Source organism: Microcebus murinus, chromosome 13 (assembly GCF_040939455.1).
Source record: "Microcebus murinus isolate Inina chromosome 13, M.murinus_Inina_mat1.0, whole genome shotgun sequence".
Classification (NCBI taxonomy): Eukaryota; Metazoa; Chordata; class Mammalia; order Primates; family Cheirogaleidae; genus Microcebus; species Microcebus murinus.
The window spans coordinates 76,924,906-76,950,986 of record NC_134116.1 but is presented as its reverse complement, the minus strand read 5'-3'; the positions used below and the strand labels follow the sequence as shown (position 1 = coordinate 76,950,986).

Sequence of the window (26,081 nt, the reverse complement as noted above, 5' to 3'; positions counted from 1 at the left end):
GTCAGTGCTGGGTTTTGGGGAAGAAATGTGGCCACTGGGCTAATTTTGAAGCACATTGGGATGTTTGTGCCAGGCCCCAGGGCCTGCAAGTGCTACTGCTAGACTGGAGTGCCCAGACGAGAGCACTGGCTGGAGTCTGAGCTGGCAGGCAGGCTGCCCTTTCCTTCCTTTTTTTGGTTTGGTCTTTTCTTTTTTTCTACTTTCTTTTTTTTCTTTGAAGATTTGACTGATATACAGTACACCATTTAATTGAACCTTCACTGTATCACATGTGTATTTACAGAAATTTGACTCTACACAGTGGAGGATTGATAGAACTCATCAACCGTCAAAGCTGCCATTGCCACTTTCTGTACAGGAAAAGTATAAAAAACTGTCACTGTATTTAGAGCCTCACATGGTTTATCATTGTAGCCAGCTGGGTGTGACTCTGTAGGAGTCTGGTTAAATGTAGTAAACTCCCAGTTAATTAAAATATTCAGGATTGAGATTTCTTGGTTAAGTAAATTTTTAAGTAGACTATAATTTTCCATCCATGGTGAAATTCATTCTCAAGTTTGGCACTGAACATAGCATAGAAATAGACATAACAAAAAAGTGTAGACTTTGAGTAGTGATGCATTGTGTTGATGTTATTATTTTGAACATTTAAGGAATTGAAGTGATCTATAGTAAAGTAAAAACTACTCTTAGAAGATTTCCTTCTAGGTTAAATTTGGTAATAATTTAAATAAAACCTTTCTGCCTCTAGGAATAATTTCAGTACTAATAGTTAACTTCTTTGACAGTGTGGATAATTTTTAAGGCCACAAAAGACACAAGTTATTTATTAAAATGCTATAAAAATTATTTTTCTGATCTTATTAGCTTAGAGGTACTTTACAATTTCAGTGGCTTTCTAACCCAGGACATGGAGAATTTTTTCTGTGTGAACATTTATACTTTAGAATAAAAAGCTAAACGTCTTAAATATAAAGTAGATAGAACTCAGAACTTCAGATTGAATTGACTTAATGTACTTAGAATTTTGTCTATTATATTTTCTCTCTCCTTTATTTTCTATCATGTTTTTTCATTTGAGCATGACTGGTGTGTTAATTGCATGCTATATATGGGGAGTGTGTGTTTTATTGGCATTTTACTTATACATTAATATCAGATGATTTTTATGAAGGTAGGTATATACATGTTTTATTGCCAAATTGGGTAGGATTAGCTATGGAATGCATGTTGTGGCATTTATTAACACAGAACAAAGTGGTGCATATTTTAATTTTTTGTTTTCTGAGTGTTCTGAATTTTAATTTGTAACTTTTTTTTGTATCTTTAGTATCATACCCTTGCCTTCCTTGTGACTTGGATATTCTATTATAATTAATTCAACTCAGTAAGCATTTCTTAAGAACATTGTCATAAAATTATATTTTAATGGGACCTATAGATCAAAAAGGCTACCCTAGTCAAACTACTGACAAGATTTTTATAATTTCTTAAATTTTACTACTTGAATTACCCTAAATCACACAATGTGGAAACTAAAAATATTCTGAATGTTGCTATTGATCCTTTTTAATTGTGTGTAATATCTTATCTGATACCTGCCTTCCCCATTAGACTGTAAGACAAGGTCTGGGACCACGTCTAGTCATCCATTTCTATATAAAGTTGGAAAAATGTGCCCTTGCTTAAATTTCTATGGCAGTAATTTTAAAATGTCTTATTGTTACATGAAAGGTAGTTTCTTGATGGAAGGTAAAGTCATCTTCCTGATAGGTACTCCTCTGAAATAAGGCATCCTTTCTTGGTTAAAAAATAATGATATACAAGAGTTTCCAGGGCTTCAGGTATGCCCCCTCTTATAACATTTTCTAAAGTTGATCTTTCGAGAGTCTAGAAGTCATATGTACATATGGAGAAAATTGATTGTTATCTTCCACAAGATTAAATTTGAGATTATTTTTATTTCTCCATATGGGCATATACATACTTATTATTATGTAGTGTTATTTTTCCATTTTGTTCCTACTGATATTCTAAATGTAAATACTCTGAAACACAAAATACACTGAGAAAGAAAGTGTTAATTTCTAGGATAGTGGTTAAAATCAACAAAGATGTTCTCCTTCCTAATTTATAAAGCATCCTGAGGTAGAGCTGCTCTGGTGGGAGATCCCCCTACCCTCACAGCAACGCCCTTGAAGCATTTCTGCAAAGTCCTAGGGCTCTGCAGAACACACTTTGATAAATAATAAGTAGCTAACGTTTGAAAAGTTGTTAATATCCTCCATATTTGGGCATGAATATAGAGCAGTCTTTAGACCCAGAGCCTCATCCCCATTATTTTTCCAGATGAGAGAATTCAAGTCCCAGAAAGATGAAATGACACCTAAATTAGACATCCCTTAGTGGTTGAAAGGAAACCATGTAAGTTTCTTTGCTGGCTCAGCTTCAGAAAGTGTTAGTCACGTGAGACTGAGACTCCAGCCTCTGTGGTCTGATTTCATGCCCTCCTCTCTATGCCATGTAACTCCTGCAAACATGGTTTAACACAAAGAGACATTTACACCAGTTGAGTATGCCTAACCCCAAAATCCAAAATCTAAATGCTCCAAAATCTAAAATGAGCAAGGACATGATGCTCAAAAGAAATGGTCAGTGGAGCATTTCATATTTCAGATTTCTGCATTTGGGATGTTCAGCTGGTAAGAATAATGCAAATATTCCAAAATAAAAAAATATTGAAATCCAGAATACTTGTGGTATCAAGCATTTTGGATAAGAGATACTCAACCTCTATTGGGCTTACTATCAATTTTTACCCTTAAATAAGAAGGTACTTATATAACATTTATCTGCATTTTCTTTGGTGCTTTTATTTGTGGACAAATAAGCACTCAACATTGTTTTCTATGTTGATTCCATTTGTAGAACATTATAGGATACATTTTAAAACACATTTAAATGCATTTTATGTATTTATTTAAAATAAGTACTTTCCAAGGAGAATTATTTCTTATAGGTTATAATAAATGTGGATTTGTGTATAGTTGCTCTATCATTATTCAAAAATTATTTTAGCCTAGTTATGCTGACTTTTTGCATGTATTTAAAACTCTTAAAACAACTTTCTAGTACTATTTTATCTGTGAGAATAGAAAGCTATTATAGTAGAATTATATGTATTTATAACATTTCTGTATATGATTTACAGGAAGACCATGTACTCAGCTGCAGCTTCTAAATCCAGAACGATTTGCACGTCTTATCAAAGAAGTAATGAATGCATTCTGGCCTGGCAGAGAGTTGATCGTTCAGTGGTATCCAATTGATGAAAACAGAAATCACCCATCTGTTTCATGGCTTAAGATGGTTTGGAAGAATCTTTATATACATTTTTCAGAGGATTTGACTTTATTTGATGAGATGCCACTTATTCCTAGAACTATCCTAGAGGAAGGCCAGACATGTGTGGAACTCATTAGACTTAGGATTCCATCATTAGTCATTTTAGATGACGAATCTGAAGCACAGCTTCCAGAATTTGTAGCGGACGTTGTACAAAAACTGGGAGGGATTGTTCTAAAAAAACTAGATGCCTCTATACAACATCCTCTTACTAAAAAATACATTCATTCGCCATTACCAAGTGCTGTTTTGCAGATAATGGAGAAGTTGCCACTGCAGAAATTGTGTAATCAAATAGCTTCACTACTTCCAACACACAAAGATGCCCTGAGGAAGTTCTTGGCTAGTTTAACTGATACCAGTGAGAAAGAGAAAAGAATAATTCAAGAATTGACAATATTCAAGCGAATTAACCATTCATCTGGTCAGGGAATTTCCTCTTATACAAAATTGAAAGGTTGTAAAGTCTTACACCATACTGCCAAACTTCCACCAGATCTGCGACTTTCTATTTCTGTAATAGACAGTAGTGATGAAGCTACTATTCGCTTGGCAAACATGTTGAAAATAGAGAAGTTAAAGACTACTACCTGCTTAAAGCTTATTTTAAAAGATATTGAAAATGCATTTTATTCGCATGAAGAGGTAACACAGCTTATGTTATGGATCCTTGAGAATCTATCCTCTCTTAAAAATGAGAATCCAAATGTGCTTGATTGGTTAATGCCATTAAAATTCATTCAGATTTCACAGGAACAGATAGTATCAGCCAGTGAACTCTTTGACCCTGATATAGAAGTACTAAAGGATCTTTTTTATAATGAAGAAGAAACCTGTTTCCCACCCTCAGTTTTTACCTCACCAGATATTCTTCACTCTTTAAGACAGATTGGTTTAAAAAATGAAGCCAGTCTCAAAGAGAAAGATGTTGTACAAGTGGCAAAAAAAATTGAAGCCTTACAGGTCAGTTCTTGTCCAAATCAGGATGTTCTTCTGAAGAAAGCCAAGACACTCTTACTGGTTTTAAATAAGAATCATACACTGTTGCAGTCATCTGAAGGAAAGATGACATTGAAGACAATAAAATGGGTTCCAGCCTGCAAGGAAAGGCCTCCAAATTATCCAGCCTCTTTAGTCTGGAAAGGAGATCTCTGTAATCTTTGTGTACCGCCAGATATGTGTGATGTAGCCCATGCAATTCTAGTTGGCTCTTCACTTCCTCTTGTTGAAAGTATCCATGTAAACTTGGAAAAATCACTAGGTATTTTTGTAAAACCTAGTATCAGTGCTGTCTTGAAACACTTTAAAATTGTTGTTGATTGGTATACTTCAAAAACCTTTAGTGATGAAGACTACTATCAATTCCAGCATATTTTGCTTGAAATTTATGGATTCATGCATGATCATTTAAATGAAGGGAAAGATGCTTTTAAAGCCTTAAAATTTCCATGGGTGTGGACTGGTAAAAAATTTTGTCCCCTTGCCCAAGCAGTGATAAAACCAATCCATGATCTTGACCTTCAGCCTTATTTGCATAATGTGCCTAAAACCATGGCAAAATTTCATCAACTGTTTAAGGTCTGTGGTTCAATAGAAGAGTTGACATCAGATCATATTTCCATGGTTATTGACAAGATATATCTCAAAAGTGACCAAGATCTCAGTGAACAAGAAAGCAAACAAAATCTGCATCTGATGTTGAATATTATCAGATGGCTGTATAGCAATCAGATTCCAGCAAGCCCCAATACACCAGTTCCTATACATCATAGCAAAACTCCTTCTAAACTTATTATGAAGCCAATTCATGAGTGCTGTTATTGTGACATTAAAGTTGATGACCTTAATGACTTACTTGAAGATTCTGTGGAGCCAATCATTTTGGTGCATGAAGACATACCCATGAAAACTGCAGAATGGCTGAAAGTTCCATGTCTCAGTACAAGATTGATCAATCCTGAAAACATGGGGTTTGAGCAGTCGGGACAAAGAGAACCACTTACTGTAAGAATTAAAAACATTCTGGAAGAATACCCTTCAGTGTCAGATATTTTTAAAGAACTACTTCAAAATGCTGATGATGCAGATGCAACAGAATGCAGTTTCATGATTGATATGAGAAGAAATATGGACATAAGAGAGAGTCTTCTAGACCCAGGGATGGCAGCTTGCCATGGGCCTGCTTTGTGGTCATTCAATAATTCTGAATTCTCAGATTCAGATTTTGTGAACATAACTAGGTTAGGAGAATCTTTAAAAAGGGCAGAAGTTGACAAAGTTGGGAAATTTGGTCTTGGATTTAATTCTGTATATCATATCACTGACATTCCCATCATTATGAGTCGAGAATTCATGATAATGTTTGATCCAAACATAAACCATATTAGTAAACACATTAAAGACAAGTCCAATCCTGGGATAAAAATTAATTGGAGTAAACAACAGAAAAGACTTAGGAAATTTCCTAATCAGTTCAAACCATTTATAGATGTATTTGGTTGTCAGTTACCTTTGTCAGTAGAAGCACCTTACAGCTACAAAGGAACTCTTTTCCGATTGTCTTTTAGAACTCAACAGGAAGCAAAAGTGAGTGAAGTTAGTAGTACCTGCTATAATACAGCAGATATATACTCTCTTGTGGATGAATTTAGTCTCTGTGGACACAGGCTTATCATTTTCACCCAGAGTGTAAACTCAATGTATCTGAAGTACTTGAAAATTGAGGAAACCAATCCCAGCTTAGCACAGGATACAATAATAATTAAAAAAAAAGCCTGCTCTTCCAAAGCATTGAACACACCTATCTTAAGTGTTTTAAAAGAGGCTGCTAAGCTCATGAAGACTTGCAGCAGCAGTAATAAGAAGCTCCCCACTGATGAGCCAAAGTCCTCTTGCATTCTTCAGATTACAGTTGAAGAATTTCACCATGTGTTCAGAAGGATTGCTGATTTACAGTCACCACTGTTTAGAGGTCCAGATGATGATCCCGCTGCTCTCTTTGAAATGGCTAGGTCTGGCCAGTCAAAGAAGCCACCTGATGAGTTGCCACAAAAAACAGTAGAGTGTACCACTTGGCTTCTGTGTACCTGCATGGATACAGGAGAGGCACTAAAGTTTTCTCTGAGTGAGAGTGGAAGAAGGCTAGGACTGGTTCCTTGTGGGGCAGTGGGAGTTATGCTGTCTGAGATCCAGGACCAGAAATGGACTGTGAAATCACATATTGGAGAAGTGTTTTGCTATTTACCTTTACGAATAAAAACAGGCTTGCCAGTTCACATCAATGGTTGCTTTGCTGTTACTTCAAATAGAAAAGAAATCTGGAAGACAGATACAAAAGGACGGTGGAACACCACGTTCATGAGACACGTTATTGTGAAAGCTTATTTACAGGCGCTCAGTGTCTTACGGGACCTGGCCACTGGTGGGGAGCTGACTGATTATACTTACTACACAGTGTGGCCTGATCCTGATTTAGTTCACGATGATTTTTCTGTAATTTGTCAAGGATTTTATGAAGATATAGCTCATGGAAAAGGGAAAGAATTAACCAAAGTCTTCTCTGATGGATCTACTTGGGTTTCCATGAAGAATGTGAGATTTCTAGATGACTCTATACTTAAAAGGAAAGATGTTGGTCCAGCTGCCTTTAAGATATTTTTAAAATACCTCAAGAAGACTGGATCCAAAAATCTTTGTGCTGTTGAACTTCCTTCTTCAGTAAAATTAGGATTTGAAGAAGCTGGCTGCAAACAGATACTGCTTGAAAATACATTTTCAGAGAAACAGTTTTTTTCGGAAGTGTTTTTTCCAAATATTCAAGAAATTGAAGCAGAACTTAGAGATCCTTTAATGAATTTTGTTCTAAATGAAAAAATTGATGAGTTCTCAGGAATTCTCCGTGTCACTCCATGTATCCCTTGTTCCTTAGAGGGGCATCCCTTGGTTTTACCATCAAGATTGATCCACCCTGAAGGACGAGTTGCAAAGTTATTTGATATTAAAGATGGACGATTTCCTTATGGTTCTACTCAAGATTATCTCAATCCTATTATTTTGATTAAACTAGTTCAGTTAGGTATGGCAAAAGATGATATTTTATGGGATGACATGCTGGAACGTGCAGAGTCAGTAGCTGAAATTAACAAAAGTGATCATGCTGCTGCTTGTCTAAGAAGCAGTATCCTATTAAGTCTGATTGATGAAAAACTAAAAATAAGGGATCCTAGAGCAAAGGATTTTGCTGCAAAATATCAAACAATCCCCTTCCTTCCATTTCTAACAAAACCAGCAGGTTTCTCTTTGGACTGGAAAGGTAACAGTTTTAAGCCTGAAACCATGTTTGCAGCAACTGATCTTTATACAACTGAATATCAAGATATAGTTTGTCTTTTGCAACCAATTCTAAATGAAAATTCCCATTCCTTCAGAGGTTGTGGTTCAGTGTCATTGGCTGTTAAAGAGTTTTTGGGATTACTTAAGAAGCCAACAGTTGATCTGGTTATAAACCAATTGAAAGAAGTTGCAAAATCAGTTGATGATGGAATTACATTGTACCAGGAAAATATTACCAATGCTTGCTACAAATACCTTCATGAAGCCATGATGCAAAATGAAATCACTAAGATATCAATTATTGAAAAGTTAAAGCCCTTTAGCTTCATTCTAGTTGAGAATGCATATGTTGATTCAGAAAAAGTATCTTTTCATTTGAATTTTGAAGCAGCACCATACCTTTATCAGTTGCCTAATAAATACAAAAATAATTTCCGTGAGCTTTTTGAAAGTGTGGGTGTGAGGCAGTCATTTACCGTTGAAGATTTTGCCCTAGTTTTAGAATCTATTGATCAAGAAAGAGGAACAAAGCAGATAACAGAAGAAAATTTTCAGCTTTGCCGACGAATTATCAGCGAAGGAATATGGAGTCTCATTAGAGAAAAGAAACAAGAATTTTGTGAGAAAAATTATGGCAAGATATTATTGCCAGATACTAATCTTATGCTTCTCCCTGCCAAATCATTATGCTACAATGACTGTCCTTGGATAAAAGTCAAGGATACCACTGTTAAATATTGTCATGCCGACATACCCAGGGAAGTAGCTGTAAAACTAGGAGCAGTCCCAAAGCGACATAAAGCCTTAGAAAGATATGCATCCAATGTCTGTTTTACAACACTTGGTACAGAATTTGGACAAAAGGAAAAATTGACCAGCAGAATTAAGAGCATCCTTAATGCCTATCCTTCAGAAAAGGAAATGTTAAAAGAGCTTCTTCAAAATGCTGATGATGCAAAGGCCACGGAAATCTGTTTTGTGTTTGATCCTAGGCAGCATCCAGTTGATAGAATATTTGATGATAAGTGGGCCCCATTGCAAGGGCCAGCACTTTGTGTGTACAACAACCAGCCATTTACAGAAGATGATGTTAGAGGAATTCAGAATCTTGGAAAAGGTACAAAAGAAGGAAACCCTTGTAAAACTGGACAGTATGGAATAGGATTCAATTCTGTGTATCATATCACAGACTGCCCATCTTTTATTTCTGGCAATGACATTCTGTGTATTTTTGATCCTCATGCCAGATATGCACCAGGAGCCACATCCATTAGTCCTGGACGCATGTTTAGGGATTTGGATGCAGATTTTAGGACACAGTTCTCAGATGTTCTGGATCTTTATTTGGGAACTCACTTTAAGCTGGATAATTGCACAATGTTTAGATTTCCTCTTCGTAATGCAGAAATGGCAAAAGTTTCAGAAATTTCCTCAGTTCCATCATCAGACAGAATGGTTCAGAATCTTTTGGACAAATTGCGCTCAGATGGGGCAGAACTTCTAATGTTTCTTAATCACATGGAAAAAATTTCAATTTGTGAAATAGATAAAGGTTCTGGAGCTCTAAATGTGCTGTATTCAGTGAAGGGCAAAATCACTGATGGAGACAGATTGAAAAGGAAACAATTTCATGCATCTGTAATTGATAGTGTTACTAAAAAGAGGCAGCTCAAAGACATACCAGTTCAACAGATAACCTATACTATGGATACGGAGGACTCTGAAGGAAATCTTACTACATGGCTAATTTGTAATAGATCGGGCTTTTCAAGTATGGACAAAGTATCTAAGAGCGTTATATCAGCTCACAAGAACCAAGATATCACTCTTTTCCCACGTGGTGGAGTAGCTGCCTGCATTACTCACAACTATAAGAAACCCCACAGGGCCTTCTGCTTTTTGCCTCTCTCTTTGGAGACGGGGCTGCCATTTCACATGAATGGACACTTTGCACTGGATTCAGCCAGAAGAAACCTGTGGCGTGATGATAATGGAGTTGGTGTTCGAAGTGACTGGAATAACAGTTTAATGACAGCATTAATAGCTCCTGCATATGTTGAATTACTAATACAGTTAAAAAAACGGTATTTCCCTGGTTCTGACCCAACATTATCAGTTTTACAGAACACGGCTATTCATGTTGTAAAGGACACTTTAAAGAAGTTTTTATCATTTTTCCCAGTTAACAGGCTTGATCTACAACCAGATTTATATTGTCTAGTGAAAGCACTTTATAGTTGCATTCATGAAGATATGAAACGTCTTTTACCTGTTGTGAGGGCTCCAAATATTGATGGCTCTGATCTGCACTCTGCAGTTATAATTACTTGGATTAACATGTCTACTTCAAATAAAACTAGACCATTTTTTGACAATTTACTACAGGATGAATTACAACACCTTAAAAATGCAGATTATAACATTACAACACGCAAAACAGTAGCAGAGAATGTCTATAGACTGAAACACCTACTTTTAGAAATTGGTTTCAACTTGGTTTATAACTGTGATGAAACTGCTAATCTTTACCACTGTCTCATAGATGCAGACATTCCTGTTAGCTATGTGACCCCTGCTGATGTTAGATCCTTTTTAATGACATTTTCCTCTCCTGATACTAATTGCCATATTGGGAAGCTGCCATGTCGTCTTCAGCAGACTAACTTAAAACTTTTCCATAGTTTAAAGCTTTTAGTTGATTATTGTTTTAAGGATGCAGAAGAAAATGAGATTGAAGTTGAGGGACTGCCCCTTCTCATTACGCTGGACAGTGTTTTGCAAACTTTTGATGCAAAACGACCCAAGTTTCTAACAACATACCATGAATTGATTCCATCCCGCAAAGACTTGTTTATGAATACATTATATTTGAAATATAGTAATATTTTATTGAACTGTAAAGTTGCAAAAGTATTTGACATTTCCAGCTTTGCTGATTTGCTATCCTCTGTGTTGCCTCGTGAATATAAGACCAAAAATTGTACAAAGTGGAAAGACAATTTTGCAAGTGAATCTTGGCTTAAGAATACATGGCATTTTATCAGTGAATCTGTAAGTGTGAAAGAAGATCAGGAAGAAACAAAACCAACATTTGACATTGTTGTTGATACCCTGAAAGACTGGGCATTGCTTCCAGGAACAAAGTTTACTGTTTCAGCAAACCAGCTTGTGGTTCCCGAAGGAGATGTTCTGCTTCCTCTAAGCCTTATGCACATTGCAGTTTTTCCAAATGCTCAGAGTGATAAAGTTTTTCATGCTCTAATGAAAGCTGGCTGTATTCAGCTTGCTTTGAACAAAATCTGCTCCAAAGACAGTGCGTTTGTTCCTCTGTTGTCATGTCATACAGCAAACATAGAAAGCCCCACAAGCATTTTGAAGGCTTTACATTATATGGTCCAAACTTCAACATTTAGAACTGAAAAATTAGTAGAAAATGACTTTGAGGCACTTCTGATGTATTTCAACTGCAATTTGAATCACTTGATGTCCCAAGATGACATAAAAATTTTAAAGTCACTTCCATGCTACAAATCCATTAGTGGCCGCTATATGAGCATTGCAAAATTTGGAACATGCTTTGTACTTACAAAAAGTATCCCTTCAGCTGAAGTGGAAAAATGGACACAATCATCATCATCTGCATTTCTTGAAGAAAAAATACACTTAAAAGAACTATATGAGGTGCTTGGTTGCGTACCTGTAGATGACCTTGAGGTATATTTGAAACACCTCTTACCAAAAATTGAAAATCTCTCTTATGATGCAAAATTAGAGCACTTGATTTATCTTAAGAATAGATTATCAAGTGCTGATGAATTATCAGAGATTAAGGAACAACTTTTTGAAAAACTGGAAAGTTTGTTGATAATCCATGATGCTAACAGTCGACTAAAGCAAGCAAAACATTTCTATGATAGAACTGTGAGAGTTTTTGAAGTTATGCTTCCTGAAAAATTATTTATTCCTAAGGATTTTTTTAAAAAATTGGAGCAACTTATAAAACCAAAAAATCATGTTGTATTTATGACATCCTGGGTGGAATTCTTAAGAAATATTGGATTAAAATACATACTTTCTCAGCAGCAGTTATTACAATTTGCTAAGGAAATCAGTGTGCGAGCTAATACAGAAAACTGGTCCAAAGAAACATTGCAAAATACAGTTGATATCCTTCTCCATCATATATTCCAAGAACGAATGGATTTGTTATCTGGAAATTTTCTGAAAGAATTATCTTTAATACCATTCTTATGTCCTGAGAGGGCCCCTGCTGAATTCATTAGATTCCATCCTCAGTATCAAGAAGTTAATGGAACACTTCCTCTTATAAAGTTCAATGGAGCACAAGTAAATCCGAAATTCAAGCAGTGTGATGTGCTTCAGTTATTATGGACATCCTGCCCTATTCTTCCAGAGAAAGCCACGCCCTTGAGTATCAAAGAACAGGAAGGTAGTGACCTTGGCCCACAGGAACAGCTTGAACAAGTTTTAAGTATGCTGAACGTCAACCTGGATCCCCCTCTTGACAAAGTCATTAATAACTGCAGGAACATATGCAACATAACAACTCTGGATGAAGAAATGGTAAAAACCAGAGCAAAGGTTTTAAGGAGCATATATGAATTTCTCAGTGCAGAAAAAAGGGAGTTTCGTTTTCAACTGCGGGGGGTTGCTTTTGTGATGGTAGAAGATGGTTGGAAACTTCTGAAGCCTGAGGAGGTAGTGATAAACCTAGAATATGAATCTGATTTTAAACCTTATTTGTATAAGCTGCCATTGGAACTTGGTACATTTCATCAGTTGTTCAAACATTTAGGTACTGAAGATATTATTTCAACCAAGCAATATGTTGAAGTGTTGAGCCGCATATTCAAGAGTTCTGAAGGAAAACAGTTAGATCCTAATGAAATGCGTACAGTTAAGAGAGTAGTTTCTGGTCTATTTAAGAGTCTACAAAATGATTCAGTCAAGGTGAGGGGTGATCTTGAGAATGTGCGAGACCTTGCACTTTACCTCCCGAGCCAGGATGGTAGATTGGTGAAGTCAAGCATCTTGGTGTTTGATGACGCGCCACATTATAAAAGTAGGATCCAGGGGAATATTGGCGTGCAAATGCTGGTTGATCTCAGCCAGTGCTACTTAGGGAAAGACCATGGATTTCATACTAAGTTGATAATGCTCTTTCCTCAAAAACTTAGACCTCGCTTATTGAGCAGTATACTTGAAGAACAGTTAGATGAAGAGACTCCCAAAGTTTGTCAGTTTGGAGCATTGTGTTCGCTTCAGGGAAGGCTGCAGTTACTCTTGTCTTCTGAACAGTTCATTACAGGGCTGATTAGGATTATGAAGCATGAAAATGATAATGCCTTCCTGGCCAATGAAGAAAAAGCCGTGAGACTTTGCAAAGCCCTCAGAGAAGGATTAAAAGTGTCCTGTTTTGAAAAGCTTCAAACAACGTTAAGAGTTAAAGGTTTTAATCCTATTCCCCACAGCAGAAGTGAAACTTTTGCTTTTTTGAAGAGATTTGGCAATGCAGTCATCCTGCTCTACATCCAACATTCAGACAGCAAAGACATTAATTTCCTATTAGCATTAGCAATGACACTTAAATCAGCAACTGACAATTTGATTTCTGACACTTCGTATTTAATTGCTATGCTAGGATGCAATGACATTTACAGGATCAGTGAGAAACTTGACAGTTTAGGAGTGAAATATGACTCTTCAGAACCATCAAAACTGGAGCTTCCAATGCCTGGCACGCCAATACCTGCTGAAATTCACTACACTCTGCTTATGGATCCAATGAATGTTTTTTACCCAGGAGAATATGTTGGGTACCTTGTTGATGCCGAAGGTGGTGATATCTATGGCTCATACCAGCCAACATACACATATGCAATCATTGTACAAGAAGTTGAAAGAGAAGATGCTGACAATTCTAGTTTTCTAGGAAAGATATATCAGATTGATATTGGTTATAGCGAATATAAAATAGTTAGCTCCCTTGATCTGTATAAGTTTTCAAGACCTGAGGAAAGCTCTCAAAGCAGAGACAGTGCTCCTTCTACACCAACAAGCCCTACGGAGTTCCTCGCCCCGGGTCTGAGAAGCATTCCCCCTCTTTTCTCTGGTAGAGAGAGCCACAAGACTCCCTCTTCAAAACATCATTCCCCTAAAAAACTTAAGGTTAATTCTTTACCAGAAATTTTAAAAGAAGTGACATCAGTGGTGGAACAAGCTTGGAAACTTCCAGAATCAGAACGAAAAAAGATTATTAGGCGGTTGTATTTGAAATGGCACCCTGACAAAAATCCAGAGAATCACGACATTGCCAATGAGGTTTTTAAACACTTGCAGAATGAAATCAACAGATTGGAAAAACAGGCTTTCCTAGATCAAAATGCAGACAGAGCCTCCAGACGAACGTTTCCAACCTCGGCATCCCGATTTCAGTCAGACAAGTATTCATTTCAAAGGTTTTATACTTCATGGAATCAAGAAGCAACGAGCCATAAATCTGAAAGGCAACAACAAAATAAAGAAAAATGCCCTCCTTCGGCTGGACAGACTTACTCTCAAAGGTTCTTTGTTCCTCCCACTTTCAAGTCAGTTGGTAATCCAGTTGAAGCACGCAGATGGTTAAGACAAGCCAGAGCAAACTTCTCAGCTGCCCGGAATGACCTTCATAAGAATGCCAATGAGTGGGTGTGCTTTAAATGTTACCTTTCCACCAAGTTAGCTTTGATTGCAGCTGACTATGCTGTGAGGGGCAAGTCTGATAAAGATGTAAAACCCACTGCACTGGCACAAAAAATAGAGGAATATAGTCAGCAACTTGAAGGACTGACAAATGATGTCCATACATTGGAAGCCTATGGTGTAGACAGTTTAAAAACAAGATATCCTGATTTGCTTCCTTTTCCGCAGATCCCAAATGACAGGTTCACTTCTGAGGTTGCCATGAGGGTGATGGAATGTACTGCCTGTATCATAATAAAACTTGAAAATTTTATACAACAAAAAGTATGAAAGTATTTAAAGATAAAAAAGCAGAGGTAGATCTTGAATGTGTTGTAGCACAAATATGAATTGCTATATGTACTTTATTAAGCTTCATTGCCAGTTAGCTAGGAATTGTGAAGCACATTGCAAATTGTTCTGGAAGAATTTTGGCAATTTAACATGAATATGGACAGAAAATCCTAACTGAATCTAAAGTAAAATTATTTTGTTGAAGATGATGGTGACCTGCAAAATAGCTAGATGTATTTGAATGATTGGGATGGCACATTATTGAAATGCACTTTATATAACCAAAGCTTAGCAGTTTGGTAGAGAAGAGTCTATGTGTCTCTGGTTAGGATGAAGTTAATTTAATGTTTTTAACATGGTATTTTTGAAGGAGCTAATGAAACACTGGACATATCATTGGTATAAACATCTAAGGGGAATTAAGTCTTTGTAGTTCATCATTTTTTTTAAGTGGATGCATTATCAGCTGGATCTGATTATGAATTTGTTGCAATTTCGCATCTTAAGTACTCAGTGCATTTAAAAATGGTACAGTATTCTAATCCTGAATATTACTTGACTGAGAGTGTGAAGGTAGTGCTTTTTAGAGTGCACTGAGTGTACTGTACATGTTTGTTTCTTTTACACCTTATGTTTACAGGCTTCCTGTTCCGTGAAGATAGGGTATGGAAAACTCAAAATGGTGGCAGTTCTTACTATATTATCAGATGTCAATATTATTTCTGAAAACTGCTTACCAAAGCAACATTTATCAGTGGCTAGGACACTTGCTTTATGTTTGTGTGTACATGTTTTCCACAAATGTCATAATTTATATAGTGTGGTTGAACAGGATGCAATCTTTTGTTGTCTAAAGGTGCTGCAGTTAAAAACAAGCCTTTGTCTTTCAATATGGCACTTAGTGGAGTTTTTGTTTTTAAATTTTACCTTAAAAACATTAAAAAATTGTTAAAATCATGATGATATCTAGTAGTTTATAAAGGAGGAATTATCAGCTTGTATTTTCCCTGTGAATGACTGAGAACTGACATTTAATTTTCATCATGTTCAAGTGTCTCACCATACTTAGTATGTTTCTTTTGTAGAATGTAAAAGAAAGGTAATGATAATTAGTTTATATAAGTGTACTGGCTGTAAATGATGCTACATATATATTTTATGCAATTAAGGGCTTACAGAATGTGTTAAAACTTTTTTTACTTTTATTGGTAATAAGGAATGTTTGCGCCTTCACAATTGTATTGCTTCTGGATGTGAAATTATGTAATTATTTCTGCTATTATATTAAGTGCCATAATTTTAATAAAGCAGATGTACATATGAAATTACTGTAACTGGTATTCCTGAGAAATAGTTCATTGGAATTCAAACAATATCTTCATATATTAAGTTTTGGGGGGTGGTGTGTGTGTGAGTGTGTGAGCGTTTATTGAAAATGTAAGGATAGAATATTCCTATATTTTTATGCTGAAATTTTAGGAGGTTTCTTTTTTAGGATTGATTGAATATAAAATACTTGGTATATACTTAAGTTTATTAGGTGCTCATTGATTTAGTTAAGAGTTTATTTTATTTCACCTTTTTAGGGAATAAGATTAGTTGATACATATTGTGTATATATGTATTTGGAAATGGATACATTAGATATGGTTCTCCTGTAGGTGGAGGCTGAATTGGTATTTTGCTTGCCTCAGAAGACAGCTGCATGTCTGAAGCTAATTCACATGTGAGCCCTGACAGATAGGGAATGTTTGTTTTTACACCTGAGGCGCAAGTCTTCAAAGTTAGGCAGACGAGGGCTAAGAGTTCTATGTTCTGGAGCTACCCAAATTCTGGATCTCAGCTTTATTTAACACATGGACTGCCACACTAGGAAAAACATTTTTTTTCCTTGGGGTCATGGTGTTTGGGTTTGGGGACCACAGGGTAAGCTATGGGAGTTGGGGGCCTGTAGTTCTGCCTGTGACTGGAGCAGTTCATGTTTTATTCAGCTGTGAAGTATTAGGAAGTACATTTGCTGCAAAACAAATGTCTTTTACTATTAAAGCTTATATTTTGATCTTCATGTTTCTGACTTATGTCTGCTTCGCAGTTAGCTCAGAGAATGGAAAAGAAATAATTGCTAGTTTTGAATCCCTAAAATATCAACACTCAATAGTCCATAGCCACTTAGTATTGTGGCTAATACTCCATAGCCATTGGAGTATTGGTTTATATACCTCATTATCTATGTTCATAATCATGACCTTGGACCTTCAATGAAAATTCAATCACATTGTGTAGTGTGTTTAAGAAGACAGATTTATGCAATCCATTTTAGAATACAGCCCATCTAAAAGCTTTGATTCTATTGAAGGATAGATTCCTAATCATTTTGGAGAATGCAGCTATCCATAACAACTTCTTTCAAAATGATTCCAGTAGCAAAGGAGTAAAAAATAGAAAGGTTTAACTTTTATTCAAAAGGTTCTATTCTCCATACTTTCTCCTTGATTATTTTTCTTGACCTCACTTTATCGTCTAAGCACCATTTCTTGGACATGTACTATGAGAACCAAGCTAGTTTATCAATGTTCAGTGACCCTGTGTTGTGGTCAACTGGAATTGAAGACATGTCTTGTACAAACATGGAACAGGAGAGTAAATGTGACAAAACAGCAGAACTATTTACTATGACAATAGGAATACTGCAGTAGGAAAGCAGATATTAATTTAAAAAATCAGGACTTAACTAAGTGTAAAAGGTTAACGCCAATTTATAATTGAAAGCACACAGCCCTCTGTGAAACTTGAGGAGCATTACATTTAGAGTTGAGTGTTTTGCTCTTAACTGCTTGGGAAGCACTGTATTTTTACTTTGCAATCTCAAGTGTTCATGCATACTAGCAATTTAAAAACCAGGGAGAGTTGTTTTAAGTTAGCTGCGCTGTTAAATGAACATATTAAAACAGCACTAGAAATAAGGAGTTCCCTTTTCTCCTTTCTCTTGATTCTGAGATTGTAGCAAATGAACTTGTGTTTACAGTTATAAACCCTGTCATCAGAAAATGGCAATGTTGTTGGTCTCACTGTGTCTTGAGCTGTTTGGAGATTCTTATTGTAACAACAGGTAAAACAAAACCAAAACCAATCCTACCAATTTTGTGATGGCCTGCACAGAGCAAACCTGTCTCCGTGTGTTAGAAGTGTCCCATTGATGTCTATGGCAACTGACACACCCACTGGCACTAAACATTTCCACAAGCTGCGAGCATCTGGTCCCGTGAAGTTACAGCCAGTCTTTTATCTGCTGCACGGAGGAGGTAAGTACCTGGGCTGAGCAGGGAGGAGCCCGCCTTGCGCTGATCAAGACCATTGATCCTGGTGGGTGACTAGACCCCTTTGGGACCCAGGTTCTGCATTTGTCAAATAAGTGTAACTTCATCTGTCTGGTTATCACACAGCTGGGTGTTCTGGATGGAATGAGGCAGCATATCAGCGTTTTTCAAAGTGAAAATGCTATGCAAACATTTTGGTTTGATTGCAGTAGTTGCTGTGTGACGTGACTTGTCCTGAGTCTTTGTCACCAGACACTTGGGGAAAAATAATGCCTACCTCAAAGTGTTGTGAGGATTAAGGAAAGTAAGGCACTCTTCAACTGTGAAGTATGTGAAAAATATAGGTTGATGTTTATTGCTTACATGACTGATTTTGTGTAATTTATTCCTTTGACTCCATATTGAAAATCAGATAAATCTCAAATTCACTTTAAAACGTGAAGATTTTCTTGTGTAGCCTGACACACCTTGCATCCAGCTGAAGGGAGACCTTGAGGTTTGAGTGATAGAAAGGAAGCATTTTAGCACTGACCAATGTGACTTACAGGGAGTTAGTATCCACAGTTGAATATCATAAATCAGTTCCACACAGCAACTCAACACTTCATTGCACGTGGACACGTCCGAGCACTGGGGAGGGAGGTGTGGAACAGTCACAATTGTTCTCATGAAAATTAATCCCGTGGAATAAATATGTTGCTTTGATATTTCTTCCACTTCTGTTTCTAACATCCACACGCCATTTTGAGATCATGTAGTTTTTTAGTTCCTCTGGAAAGCATGTCCTCCTGCCTCCCGCCCATGGTCACCTCCCCAGTCCTGCAGGATGTCCGGCCACTCCCCAGGTGTGAGGGCTTGAGGCCGGCGGCACAGCGCTGCTCCCTGGAGGGGGTGGGTGCTCCGTGGGAGGGGCAGGCCGCTCAGAGACAGATGTGACTGTGCTCCTGGCACGTGGTGGCCATGCCAGCCGCAGACAGGAACAGCTTCCCATCTGGACACACGCAAATCTCATAGAGTCCCTGTGAGCTGCCAGCGGGACCCTGAGTCCCCTGTACCAACTTGGGTAGACACAGGGTTTCAGCATCAAGCACAAGCTGTTGGGAGAAAATGAGAGGTGAGATGTTAGGGGAGGAATGAACAGGAAAGTCGTGGTCTCAAAATGTTTTAAACAAATTAGTTTTTCTCCTCATAGAAAATGAAGTAGGCATCTGGCTTTATGTGAATCATATCATAACTGTCTGAGGCTTTTGAAGCCTGGTTCTGTCTTACCCACAGGCAGGGGCTTGACAATTCCTCCTCCAAGTCGGAGCAGGGCCACTCATCCTTCTTCCCCTGTGCTAGGCCAGCTGGGAAATGTGACCCATCGTCACAACAGTTTGCGTGCTTGGTAAACAGCATTGCATTTCAGTTTTATGATGTTACACTCCTAAAAATGAGTCTCAGAACTACTCGGCAAAAACAATGGAATTCTTCTCCCGATTCACATTTATCTTTTGAACTCCTTTGACTTTATGCTAAATCGTCTCCTCCCCAGTTACAATCCACAGAGTAGTACAGTCCACAGAAATAGGGCTTAACAGTTTTTACCTTCGAACGTTGACATTTCCCTAACTTTTAGATATTATTTGAAACTTCACTGTCTTCCATCAGGTGCTGAAAAGCAGGAGACACACAGACTAAAGCCAATTAAGATGAAAGGCACTGGGTCTTCTGGTCCTATTGTCATCTAGTTAAACTGAAATGCAAATAGCCATTGATGGAGGTTTGGAAATCTTTTTGATAAGGAAATGAGAATCGGCACACGGAGCAGTGAAACCTTGTTCACTCCAGGGCGCTCACTGGTCAGGAAGAGTTAAGGTATATTGTGGGTAGGCGTAACTTTCTTCCTTGTCCACAAGGCGAGCTCCCTGCGCTCTGTCGCTCTCATCCACACCTTCCTGTCTAGGATTGACCCTGCCTGCCGCCCGGCCGCCCCGCCCACCGTGTGTGTAGTGCCGGGCCAGCAGCGGCGTCACAGGCCCAGCCTGGCCCTGCTGGGTCTGGTGCGCTGTCAGACTCAAGCTGGAGAGATGTTATTTTATTTTAAAGCAGAATCTCCTGGGAGACTGTTGTGCTTCTAGACTTGAAGTCTCAGGTTTTATCCTCATTGTAGTTGGCTTTTAAAATTAAAAAATGCTGTGATTATCCACCTTTCAATTTCCTTTACACATAATTAATTCCATGTGACAAGCCCAGCACTCTGGGCAAATACATGGTGGCTGTCATGTACGGGGAACTCCTAGCGACAAACTGAGAGCAGTTGGATCGCTAGAAAATGGCAAAATTGATAGTTTCTGTGACCTCTGAAAGTATGCAGTGTTTTCTCAAAGTTGAAAATAACGAGTGACTTGATAGCACAAATGCCAACCAAAGAAAGCTCTGTGCATCTAACATAGAATTAATTTTAACCTTTCTTGCTCCTTCTGGTAATGCTAAATTATCTCTTGCTCTCCTTTCACATTTTCTACTCTATGCCGTCCATAAATTTGTTGTTACAAACTACTGGAAATGTAACTCCAATACCTCGATGGACATACAATGGGAGCTCCATCCACTGAACTCACCGTTCCATCGCTGCTGTGGAGAATGATATCCTCCTGGGAAAGGGCCTCGGTTTCTCCAGCAAGCGCTTTAATGTGAATGCCCCTTGGGGCGTTCATGCTCAGACTCCGCGTGGGGGATTCTAACCTGAAATGAGGAGAAGAAGTAATGAAAAGAGTATTAAAAAGAAGCCACCCCAGCAATCTCTCAACCAATGGCCTAGCATAGAAAACATAATAAGGTATACAGAATCTTCAAGTCATTTTTTTTTTTGAGGCAGAGTCTCACCCTGTTGCCCAGGCTAGAGTGCTGTGGTATAAGCCTAGCTCACAGCAACCTCAAACTCCTGGGCTCAAGCAATTCTTCTGCCTCAGCCTCTTGAGTAGCTGGGACTACAGATATGCGCCACCATGCCTGGCTAATTTTTTTCTATATATTTTTGATTAGCCAATTAATTTCTTTCTATTTTTAGTAGAGATGAGGTCTTGCTCTTGCTCAGGCTGGTCTCGAACTCCCGAGCTTGAGTGATCCTCTAGTCTCAGCATCCCAGAGTGCTAGGATTACAGGAGTGAGCCACCATGCCTGGCCTTCAAGTCATTCTTGTATGCTAACATATTGTGCATTATTCATTGATACATCCAGAAATAACGTGTAGTTTAAAAAAAAAACTTCCTATCAATGACAGCCTATGAGATTCATATCTGCTAAAAAACAGAAATATTTGTCAGCCTTGATCCTGGGCAGTAGTTTCAGATGACCCGGTTAAGCACACAACAGCACCACACTGGAAGAAAACGCCATTTGTGAATAACTTTGCAAAACTAGTTTTTAGTTAAAACACAAACTTGTTTGGGAAAAAGAATTAAAGACAACACATGCATTTGCCACACGTTTATGAGACAATGTAAGTTTGGTCTTTAGATTTCGTTTGCAGGCTTTTTCTTATTTTTAATGTAGAAAAGTTACAGGGCAGATGAAAAGATTTATTTTGGAGAAAGTATTGAACTGATAGAGTTGATACACAGGATGTAGGTTGGCCCAGGCTGGCTTAATTTTTGTAAAATTTATCAGACTCTTCTTGTGGTTAAGCCAAACATAGGAATAGAACCAGGAATATACAGGCCAGAAAAATTCTCATTTGCCTCTGCTAAACAAAGACTGACTTTCCACCAGGTGGCACAATGTGAGCACTTGAAAGTTTTTCAGCTGCTCAGCACGAATGTTTAAAAAGCTGATTTCACTGAGATATTAAAGAGCAATAAAGGGGAGAACGAAAAAGACATAATTCGGATATCCTGCCCACTGCAGGGCAGCATCGGCTGGGGGGAGCGGGTCTGAGAGGAGGGAGAAAGGGAAATGGCTTAAGGGAAAATACCCTGATAATGGATTTGCATTTAAATCCGTCGAATGTTTATTTGACAGACTTTTAGATGAGATGGATCGCTACCTTGAATTGGCAAGTTTTTTGTCAATCACTTTTTGCTATACAAGATAAAGTCTCATTTTCCTATGTACATCTGAGCATGCAAAATTCCACCTGCTACACATTTTGAAATCTTACTACCTTCAGTATGAGAAAACTCTTAAAGACATTGGAATTTACTGGTCAAATTAGGTGGGGCTTAATTTGTGGGGAAGCACTTGGGTATGTTTACACGTGCCTGCTCTGGCTGGCTGCCTGCCCAGTTGCTATTTTGGCCTCTGCCGGTTGCCTCCATTTCCCCTGCCTGGAGGCGAGGACTGCAGAACACAGAAGCACCTTCGGGAGGCCCGTCCATTTCAGGCAACCGGTCCGGCTGTGACCTTGAAGATGCTAGTGAAGCCGAGTCTGTTTCCAAGATCAACTATTACACTACAACAACACGACCTCGACATGACCATTATGTTAACAATGGCCGGGTACTTTCCGGACAGGCCTCGTATATGGAGACGTGGAAAGTGATTAATGGCCTAAGATTTTAGAAGCAATGGGAGGAGTTGGGGCCAAGAGAGTAGGTGGCAAGCGAAGCCTTGGAAAAGCCACGACTACACCTTTTTCTCCAAGATTGCATTTAAAAAAAAAAAAAAAGAATACATGCAAATTTAGAGTAAATTTTAGAATTGGGAAAGAGAAAAGTTGAAAGGAGCTGTGAGCTGCATTAAGTGATCTGCCAAAGACGAAGGTCATAGTGGTGGGTTTGGAGGCCACAGGACAAAGAAAAGTAATTTCAATTAAAAAAAAATCTCTTTTCTAAAATTTGAGAAACTGGGTATAAAGATAAACTAAAAGATGACCTTCCTTCATTTAGGAAGTGTTGGGTTTTTGATATTCGTCTTGAGTAATGCTATCCTGAATACACACAGGAGGTGTTCTGGATCAGAGACAGATGTCCTGTCGCATACCTCACCGTAAGTAACGGGTTTGCCCTCGGCCTTACCCCTAGCAACGTGCGAGAGCCAAGCCAGCTGTCCTGTAGAGTAGCAGATACCTCCTAGGTGAGGGATGAAGAAAAGTGACTTTCCCCTGCTCACCAAGGGGAGAGGGGCAGCTCCCCGCCTCCCTCCTGAAGGGCTTTCCCAACAAGGTCCACGGGCCACCACGTAAGAACCCCTACACTCTAGAGCAGGGGTCCTCAAACTTTTTAACCCGGGGCCCAGGTCACTGTCCCTCAGACCGTTGGAGAGTGCGGCGCACATTCCACACGTGCGCACTGTGGGCCCGGGGCCAGTCGGCTGCTAAGCGGGACAGGCAGCCGCCGCAAGGGCCGCATGTGGCCCTCGGGTTGTGGTCTGAGGTCGCCTGCTATAGAGGATGAGGAAGATACACATGGGAAGAAATGATGGCTGATAATTTTCCAAAATTGGAAAAAAAAAAACAAACTTGAGTTTTAATGGGACAGCATAAGATGAATTATTCGAGACCCATATATTTTAAAACACCGACATTCGCTTTAAAAAGTGGTCTGTCATCTCTACAATTTACATTATTTTACAATTTTAAAATGGTTTTAATAGGATGGTTTTCAAAGATACTGAATCATTTTTCTATCCTAGGAAAGTTAAATGTTCTTCTTCTCTATAAAAATTCTTTACTATTGATCTTAGGATCCTTTATCAAAATTAATGAGCGCTGTTATAATTTAATTATAGCCACGATTTATTTTTATGTTACAAGTGTTCCCTAAGTGGGTAAGATAAATTGAATTCCTCCTTTCTTTTGTGAATATTTAATTAGACATTACAGATAAGAGAAATGCTGAATTTCTAACTCCTATTTAGTGTGAATATCTATTTAGTATAATAATAATAAAAAGATTGCTTGTATTTGACTTTTCAGTTGACAAAATGCTTCTAACATAGTGTCTCATTAAATATTTCCTGGAATACGCTGAGGCAGGGATTACTAGCAGTAATTTTTAATATGAGACAAAATGGTCTGGAAAGGTTAGTCCGGCCGAGGTCACAGGCTTGTTTGTGTACGGCAGGGGTTGCCACTGCACTTCATCTTCCCTATCATACAGGATGTGTTATTATAACACGTTAGTTGTCCTACATGGACTTCCAGTTCAAATTCTCAATGTGATTTTCAGCAATAGCTTGGACTTTAAGACCATTTGCTTTTAAAAATACGATTTGGTTTTGTCATGAAATACAAATATATAATTGCAATATAACAGTTACAGTGGTAAAGGCCATTCAGTAGCCTAGTGATACACTGAAATACACACAGGCACAAAGACTCTGTAAAAAGAAAGAAATTATATATGGAACTGGGTGGTTATATGTATTTGGAATATTATATAAAGATCTACAAAAGGCTCGGGACATTATGCTAAGTCAAATAAGCTAGTCGCAACAAGACACATACTGTATGATTTCACTCGTACGAGGTCCCTGGAGTCAGATCCATAGAGACAGAAAGTGGAACAGGGGTCGCGAGATGGGTGGTGGGAGAGGAAGGGGAGGGGGAGGGGAATGGGGAGTTAGTGTTTAACGGCGACAGAGTTTCTGTTTGGGAAGATGAAAAAGTTTGGTGGTGGATGGTGGTGATGGTTGTGCCACAGTGTGAATGCGCATAGCCCTCCTGAACTGTGCCCTGAAAACAGGTAACTTGGTGATTTTTATGTTATGTGTATTTTACTACAAATGAAAAAAGAGGTTTCCAACTATTTCGCAAATATGGATTTATGATGCACTTGGTTTTTATAGTTATTTTCTCTACTACTGGTGTACATATTTTCAAAAATTTTAAAGTAAATTGCCATTTTCAAAAATGCCTTTTGTCACATTTCCAAGTCCACGTAGGGCACCTTTCTCTTCCACTGTTCCTTCTCTTCCACTGTTGCCCCGTCTGCAGATGGTTTAGTAATGGATGACATAACATGACTACATGCACGTTTTGTGTTAAGAACTGCAAAAAGCTTCAGGAAACTTATGCTGCTGCTTTTCAGGGGAAAATGACTGAGTTTGTCAAATACACGAATCATAAACTTATGGCATCTGAATTAACACTTGAGGGATGAGCAGACATTCACGGGACCTCTAAGGGAAGGACGGGCACTCCAGGCAGATGGAACAGCCTGTGCAAAAGGATTGGGTGGAGGAAGAGGGGAGGGGAGGGCGGCCACTCTGTGGTGGGGAGGGGGGCTCAGGTAAGGGAGGAGGCAGCTGCCAGCCATAGCCCAGACCCTGAAGGGCCGGGAGCGCCCAAGGAGCACTTGGGATTTTCCCCTGGCTGATGTGGGGGCCAATGAAGCAATTTCAACAGTCTACATTGAGCAAGGTCACTCTGATACCAGTGTGCAGGGCAGACTGGAGAGGAACAAACCACAGGCAGGACCCGGCTGTTGGAATCGTGGGCACAGGGAAGGTAGAGGTGTGCAGTTCAGAGGCATCAAGACTGTAGAGGCAGCAGGACTTTTGGCTGCCTTAGGATTTTAATAAATAACACCTGGTTCCAAGTGGAAAGTCTTGAAAATCAAGACAAATAACGGAATAAGAAACAATCAGGTAGTAGTGCCTGCTAGCATATAATCCCAGTACATATTCAGTTGTCTTCTATAAGCAAGTTTGTTTTTTTTTTTTATATTTGAATGAGAATTCTTACCTAAGGTCTGGAAAGGGGTCTGCTGTGACAAGGGGTGTCTCCACTGAATGTTCAAAAAGAGCTCCTTCAGGCCCTAGACAAAGGCCAAAGATGTATCACAAACAGAGGTAAAATAATGGCGCCAAACAAATTAAACATTTAGCCTACATATTAAAGCACACACAGATTTTGCTCTTTGTTGCTGAATTTGTACAGATGTTTGAGCTGCAAGGGAAAAAATATATATGTATACCCAACTGCTTCTGTACTTGTCAGAGGAGGCCAAAACTTCACTAGGTTCCTGTCAACAAAATATGATTCTCAAAGCAATTACAAATCAGCAGGCT

The 26,081-nt window shown here is 38.4% G+C and overlaps 2 protein-coding genes across 4 annotated transcripts in view; one reads left to right on the top strand and one right to left on the bottom strand.

The window, feature by feature from the left end:
- SACS (sacsin molecular chaperone) overlaps positions 1-16,785 on the top strand; it is a 79,784-nt gene extending 62,999 nt beyond the window's left edge. For both annotated transcript variants that reach the window (XM_012744036.3, XM_012744035.3), the window contains one exon: positions 3,212-16,785. In XM_012744036.3, coding sequence (XP_012599490.2) covers positions 3,212-14,769 — 11,558 coding nt within the window. In that variant the 3' untranslated portion in view covers positions 14,770-16,785. The remainder of the gene's footprint in view (positions 1-3,211) is intronic.
- Positions 16,786-17,204: 419 nt separating this feature from the next.
- Positions 17,205-26,081, bottom strand: part of SGCG (sarcoglycan gamma) — a 40,762-nt gene continuing 31,885 nt past the window's right edge. For both annotated transcript variants that reach the window (XM_020290461.2, XM_076009539.1), the window contains 3 exons: positions 25,756-25,828; positions 20,693-20,816; positions 17,205-19,183 (listed from right to left, as the gene is read on the bottom strand). In XM_020290461.2, coding sequence (XP_020146050.2) covers positions 19,010-19,183; positions 20,693-20,816; positions 25,756-25,828 — 371 coding nt within the window. In that variant the 3' untranslated portion in view covers positions 17,205-19,009. The remainder of the gene's footprint in view (positions 19,184-20,692; positions 20,817-25,755; positions 25,829-26,081) is intronic.